This window comes from Notothenia rossii (genome assembly GCF_949606895.1).
Source record: "Notothenia rossii genome assembly, chromosome: 8".
Lineage (NCBI taxonomy): Eukaryota > Metazoa > Chordata > Actinopteri > Perciformes > Nototheniidae > Notothenia > Notothenia rossii.
Window position 1 is genome coordinate 70,832,296 of NC_136906.1, and position 6,692 is coordinate 70,838,987.

The window sequence follows — 6,692 nt, forward strand, 5'->3', positions numbered from 1 at the left end:
ACTCCATAAACTATAGAATATACATTTTTATAAATCCTGAAATCTGTTGGCTTGAAGAAAAAAAATCGGTCAAGTTTTGTCAAATTATTTCCAATAATGTACAGGTATCGTATCGAAAATTATAATCGTATTTGATCTGAACATGAACCCTTTGTTAAAGATATCAGAATGAAGATGAGCCTTAAAGTAAACACAAACAACATAAAAAATAACCTACACAAGGAACAGAAACAATGAAAATAAAACTATTGCTGCAAAAACATTCAGTTAGAACCTATGAAACCAAGTAGAAATCCCACAGGGATGGGTGCAACATTTTGATATGGTTTTTGTTAAGCAGAGCATTGATTATTCCTTCTTCTGCACTGACTCAACACTCTTCCAGTTGGAACATATTGTTATGGCCTGTACATATATGATATCATTGCATAATTGGACAGAGCAGACTAATCGACCCGGGTGAAACGATGAGCTCTGGTTTTACTGTCTGTAATAAATGTTAGTGCATCATCTTGCAAGGAGGTTTGAAAATATGCACAAACAATAATCTATTATTAGATTAGAGTCATAATAAAGAGGCTCAAAGGCAAAAATCAACAAATGAACATGTGGTTTTAAGGAAAAGTTTAATTTATTATTAACTGCGGATTATTTTTGTTGCTTCTTGAAATATAAAAATGTAATATATGTATAATATCGAATACAAATCTACTTTTGCGGAACAATAAATACTTTTTTTACACTACTGAAGAATGTGTGTTTTTCCTTTCCATACATATGTTTTTACAATATGTTCTTAATAAACTAGGCATACATCAGCTCACCCTGTGTGTGTGTGTGTGTGTGTGTGTGTGTGTGTGTGTGTGTGTGTGTGTGTGTGTGTGTGTGTGTGTGTGTGTGTGTGTGTGTGTGTGTGTGTGTGTGTGTGTGTGTGTGTGGAGAATCCTTAACAAGCCTCACCTGTGCTTTGTCGTTAAGTGGAATATAAAGCAGCTGCTGATGTCTCAGTTAATCATCCAGTCCCCTTCCTTTTAGACTTGTGTTTTTGTTGGAAGGTGTGCTGGACATTTGCCAAGCTCTGATAGTGACTGTATTCTTGTAGTTTTGGGTTTTGCTGCTTACAAACGGCACCATGCTGAGGCTTGGGAGCATGTAAGTTACATTTCTTGTGAATTTCTTTCTATGTGTGTACTTAATTGTCTCTAAATGATGTGTTTTATGTGTTCAAGCTTGTTATGGATGGCTGCAGCTATCATCTTGGGTCAAGCCAGGCCTAATGTGAAGCTAAATTCACAGTCAAGTAAGCTTCAATTCTCATTAAGTCATTTTATACAGCATATTAAGTCGGTTTACATTCTCCTCACAAGCCTTTTCTTTTAACAGGCAGTGGGTTAAGGTCTGACTGTGCCGCAAATGTAATGAGACTGTCGTTGGACAAGGCTTTAGCAGTGGGAAACCAGCTTGAGGTGGAGGCTATCAGTAAGTACTCAAACTGCTAATAATGAGCTGATTGGTTCATCACTGAAGAAAGGGGTCCCTGACGAAGCTTATTCTCTCCCCTCAGATGGCACCAAGCACATTTTGTTGACACCTAGCATGGCTGCTCAGTGTGGATACAGCATGGAGTCTGACCCGTGGGGTAATACCAGAATCTACACCTCCCTGATGGGCTGCTTTGTGGACAACAAGGTTTGTTTTGAGCTAAAGTGGTTTAACAGCATTCAATGTCATTTTCTACTAAGTTTAGTTGGGGCCACATGTGCTAATTCTGTCTCGAGTGACTGAATTAATGGCTCAACAAGCACATGGTTGCTCCCATTTTTGTGTTTCCCTGAATTAAATTTTTAAAGTTACCCTTAAAAGACACAAAGTACATTTCCCTTTTTTGTTAGGTAAATCCCTAAAATGTTAACACTGCTCCACTCCAAACTGTATTAATCTACTAGGTACTTTCTTGACTCATTTGTTACATACACAAATATCCATTTAGACTTCAAATGTGTCCCTGAAGGCAAGGATATTACATTTTCAATGAAAAAAAAGCTGGAACCAAAGAATATTACGGAGTTTCTCTCAATTTGTTTTATATTTATAGGATGATGCTACATTTAACGTTGGCTTGAGACTCCAGATGTACGGCGAGAATCCATCAGACGTGGTCAGTCATGACGTGTATCAGACTTGCAGCTACACTCGCTGGGCCTTCAGGGAGATCCTCTGCGACAGGAACTACATGGAAGTAGGTCATCTTTACATTGATGATTCCACCGTCTTGTGTGTATGGAAACGAATGCTAAAACCACCATTTTCTGTTTTAGGTTTCGCACCACATGGCTAACCTTGATGCTGAAGCTAAGGGTCAGACTCGGGATGGTAAAGACGACAAGCTCAACGCCAATCCTGAAGTATGTTGAATTAAACTGTTCAGATACTACAGTTTAATTCCTCCCTACACCAATGAGGATTTAATTATTATTTGTTCTTTCCTGTAGGCCTCTGGTGCATCACAAGGCATCTGGAAGATGACGTTTTACACCCCAGAACCAGTGGCCATGGTGCTGCAAGAGGCTGAACAAGCCGGCTACGCTGCCAAAACTACCTCTAGTCGTCTGGTTATGCGAAGCCCGTACAATACAGCAGAGACTTATTCAGAGGATGTAAGCAACACACTCCTATACAGTGTTTCTTTCCTTTCCCTCGTCAATTATATTAAACCTCTCCTCTCTTTAGGTGGCTGGAATCCCCATGGAAGTTTTCAGGGTGAGCGCCTACTACAAGGCACCACAGGGTCTGAATGTAGTGAACTTGGCAGCGGCTTGTCCCAAAGGTGAGTCCTGAGCAACATATTGCCTTCACAGTAAGCTTAATAGTTGCACAGTTAACTTCAACGGCGCCATTTTGTAATTAACAGGTGGCGTCCTCTTCACCGAGGATATGATCTCTTGGCACGTACCTCGCCGTGTGACTCCTCTGTTGGACGGCAGCATTACAATCTCAGAAATGCACATGGGCATCAACGGGCAGAGGCTTGATAGATCTCAGATGGTCGCACGGGGGTACACACTGAGCACCACAGACTTCCACATCGTCGCCGAGATCCCAGTGGGCTCGCCTGATGGTTACTACAAGGTTGGGGGAAATCTCTAGATTAGAAATGCAAGAGTCACTAGTGCATTTGCATGTTTTATTGAAATGTCATGAATTATTGCAGAGCCATGCCCCAGATGACCAGTACCACATCACCTACTTCGTGGAGCCCATGCTTGAGGTACTGTGGAGGGCAGATGACACCCAAGATGATACCAGATACAAGGTTTTGTTCCCCATCATGACTCCTTTGATGCCTCAACCTCCCCAAGTCCAGGATGGTAAGAGTATGAAAAAAAATGTGGCAACAAAAAAGAGCTAAATTGGCTTAACATTTGAAATCGTGCTTGCGCGGATATATCCTAAAGACTGCTAAACCCATTAAATAAAGTCTTCAGTTTTTGCAAAATGGTGTGTTTGGATGGGATTTGAAGCCAAGTACAAAATCCACTTTTGCTTACAAAGAGATCTTTTAAATAGCACTCAAGCCAACTACTCAATGTTTCTCTATCAATGTTGAGGCTGGTTTAGAATTTGTAAACCTGCCACTTTCTGTTCCTCAGACACTGTCCCAGAGACTCGGGTGTTCAGCGTTCTCTTGGGAACCTTCCTCCATGACGTTGAGCTGAGGAACATCACCTTCTCCACCGGGGTCCTCACTGTTGAGGAGAGCAATGCCAAAGGCTTCACAGTCCAGGAACACAGCTTGGCTAATGGCTCCAAGATTTTCTCTCTTCAAGTGCCCTTTGATGCCGATGTTGTCTTAAAACATGTATGTGACATTATAGATTCAAAATATCACTTTGTACCAGCATGTTTTCAGTGTTGCTGAGCTTTTATTTCATTTGTTGCAGAATCCTGAGCGCATGGTTACATCCTACTTCCTCCCTCTGATCTTTGGGTTGATCATCCTGCCTGAAGAAACTCCTTTTGCTCTCCCGGTCGACTTGCAGGCCTCTCTGCAGGATGTTGGTGAGATCATATTGAATTTGCTTTTGACAATATCTTTATTGAAAGCAAACATATTGGAGTAAAAGCTACACAATCAAATGGATAATTCATGTTTTGCTGCTTTAGTGCTACCCATCATGGCTGGCACCTGTGACCAGAACCAGTTTTACATCAGTGTGAAGTTCGGGAGTCACGGCTCTAATTTCAAGGCTATCGTTGGATCTCGAGAGCTGACGGCTGAGATGGCTGAAGACTACAATTTCTATGAGAACGGCACACACCTCAGCCTCATTCTGCCATACACTGCCAAGGACGCTGTTTTCGAGGTATGTCAAAACTACAACATCCCACCATAGATCGTCTGCATTGGCCAACTTTACTTTCTTTTCCACAGCTGCTCACTGCAGAATCAGTCAAATCCAGAATTGACCTGCTTCTGTTGGATCGTACAAACGACTGGGTGCTTGCTGATCTCTATCTGGCTTGCTACTTCCCCTTAAAAGCAACTGGTAAGATGTGACATCTAAATATATTTGCTGCTTTAATTGATGGATTTTTGTTGCTTTACACATTGCCTGCTTCTTCCTCCAGAGTGCCACCCCAATGGCACAATGACCGCTGTGGCTGTGAAGGTTGAATCTACTCGTAATCTGGAGCCAAGTCAGCTGACGCTAAAGGACCAGTCCTGCACACCACAGTTCAGCGACGATCGCTTTGCATATTTCTCCTTCAGTGTGGATACCTGTGGAACCACCAGAACGGTGAGTGTGAAATCACATTTAAATATCAAAAGGGCTTTTTGTCAAATGTTAATGCGTTTTTGTTAAATAGTTCTTTGACAACTATATGATGTATGAAAATGAGATCCGCCTGTCTTACAACAACGCCAAAGGAGCAGCCAACACATCACCAGTTGATCCTGATTACAGGTAAAATATTTGATTCTGTATAATTGGAGATGAACACCTTCAATGTATGTGTTTATATATTTTATTTTTCCCCCTAATAGGCAAACCATTTCCTGCTTCTATGTGGTCAATGAGACTCGGACTGTTGCCTTCAGCGCTAAACCAAGAACCTTTGAGCCCGCTGCAGAGATCGGCGCCGGGCAGCTGATGGTGCAGATGAGGCTAGCCCAAGGCATGGTGGAATTTTACAACATCTTGTTCATGCATACAAAACACTGTAAATGTCCAGGCCTCCTTTCTCTAATGGGACTCTTCTCCTGCAGATCCATCCTACGAGCTCTTCTACCAAGCAGAGGATTATCCAGTGGTGAAATATCTGCGGCAGCCTCTGTATTTTGAGGTGGAGCTGATGCATTCTACCGACCCGCACTTGGAACTCATTGCTGAGAACTGTTGGGCAACCCTTTATGAAGATAGGACATCTCTGCCAAGCTGGGACATCATTGTGGACAGGTAATGTTGTGCAAAACTAACTACTACATGTTCTCGACTGAGACCTTTGGCCAGAAGTGAGTTGTGTAAACACTGTCTTAATGATCCACTAAAAAGCATTCTAATTTCATTTAATGGCAGCTTATTTTAACTTTCAAATTCCTTCACTAGCTGTGAGAATCGCGATGACAGCTATGCCACAGTTTTCCATCCCGTTGTGAGTGACTCCAGAGTTTTAGTCCCGTCCCACATCAAGCGCTTCTCTGTAAAGATGTTCACTTTCACTAAAGATGACGAGGTTCTGAAAGACCAGGTAAGACTTGTAAATCCAAATCAGGAGTCTTTTGGCCACTGCTGCATGTAGCCCTGTGTAATAAATCATCCTGTCTGTCCACAGATCTATGTCCACTGTGATGCAGTGATTTGTGACACAAGCAGCCAGGCAGATGGTTCTTGCAGAGGCGAGTGTGTGCATCCTCCAGGTCAGAGCTACTCAAGACCTGCAGGTGTAAAAAGGGGTAAGTGATCGAGTCTGATCAAATGTAGTCGATCTGGATGTGCAGCTGGTAATCTTTACTTGTTTTGCAGAGCGAAGAAGCACCGACTCAACACGCCGAAAGCAGATCTCCTCTGGGGCAATTATTCTGTCTAACCTCTGAACATTTTCTGAAGTGTTTACATTTTGTCGTTTGCACCTTATGTATATTTATTCATTGTTTGGCTCCAGGACCAGGGGAACACAGTTTTATCTATGAATGTACTGCCTTTTATATTGATGGATGACGATAACGACTCACGTATTTTGAAAAATAAACGAATACAACAAATAAAAGCCACATTTATTCATAGTCTCTTTTATCAATGTGTTGCATTTTCTGTGGTCAACTGTAAAAGCAGGTTTTGTGTCAACCACTACCCTCATAACTCCAACAAAATGCAGAGAATCATCAACATATGTAGAAATGATATCTTGTATAATAAACAAAATGAGTTGTGTTAGGCGCTAAATGAAATACATTCTGAAGTTATTATTTCCCCATTGATAAGCCCTGCCTACTGGAGACGCACTAAAATGTGATTGCGTGTCCTCACTTCTGCCTTTAGGAAACACAACAATGGAGCAAGACAACCCTCAAATACTTGGAAATGCTCACTCTAAGTTTAAAAAACAGAACTTCAAATGTGCAGAATAACTGTATACAAAGTGTATCTCTTCCTGCTTACAGTCCAGGTACTGTTTGTTCAATTTTTGGC

The 6,692-nt window shown here is 41.7% G+C and overlaps 1 protein-coding gene across 1 annotated transcript; it reads left to right on the forward strand.

The window, feature by feature from the left end:
- Positions 1 to 1,017: 1,017 nt before the first annotated feature.
- LOC307016267 (uncharacterized protein) lies at positions 1,018 to 6,286 on the forward strand. Its single transcript, XM_079645306.1, has 21 exons — positions 1,018 to 1,152; positions 1,230 to 1,300; positions 1,384 to 1,479; positions 1,565 to 1,689; positions 2,096 to 2,239; positions 2,319 to 2,405; positions 2,493 to 2,657; positions 2,731 to 2,827; positions 2,912 to 3,129; positions 3,212 to 3,368; positions 3,651 to 3,859; positions 3,942 to 4,059; positions 4,165 to 4,364; positions 4,433 to 4,547; positions 4,630 to 4,799; positions 4,870 to 4,967; positions 5,048 to 5,178; positions 5,270 to 5,459; positions 5,610 to 5,751; positions 5,836 to 5,956; positions 6,027 to 6,286. The coding sequence occupies exons 1-21, from the start codon at positions 1,133 to 1,135 to the stop codon at positions 6,095 to 6,097; spliced, it is 2,745 nt and encodes a 914-aa protein (XP_079501432.1). The 5' UTR covers positions 1,018 to 1,132; the 3' UTR covers positions 6,098 to 6,286.
- Positions 6,287 to 6,692: the final 406 nt, after the last annotated feature.

What these genes read in the sequence shown, in the direction of transcription:
- LOC307016267 (XM_079645306.1), top strand. Translation starts at nt 1,133, where the DNA reads ATGCTGAGGCTTGGGAGCAT. An exon ending in AGCTCAACGCCAATCCTGAA is followed by an intron (nt 2,406 to 2,492) that starts GTATGTTGAATT and finishes TCTTTCCTGTAG; the next exon opens with GCCTCTGGTGCATCACAAGG. An exon ending in CCAGTTGATCCTGATTACAG is followed by an intron (nt 4,968 to 5,047) that starts GTAAAATATTTG and finishes TCCCCCTAATAG; the next exon opens with GCAAACCATTTCCTGCTTCT.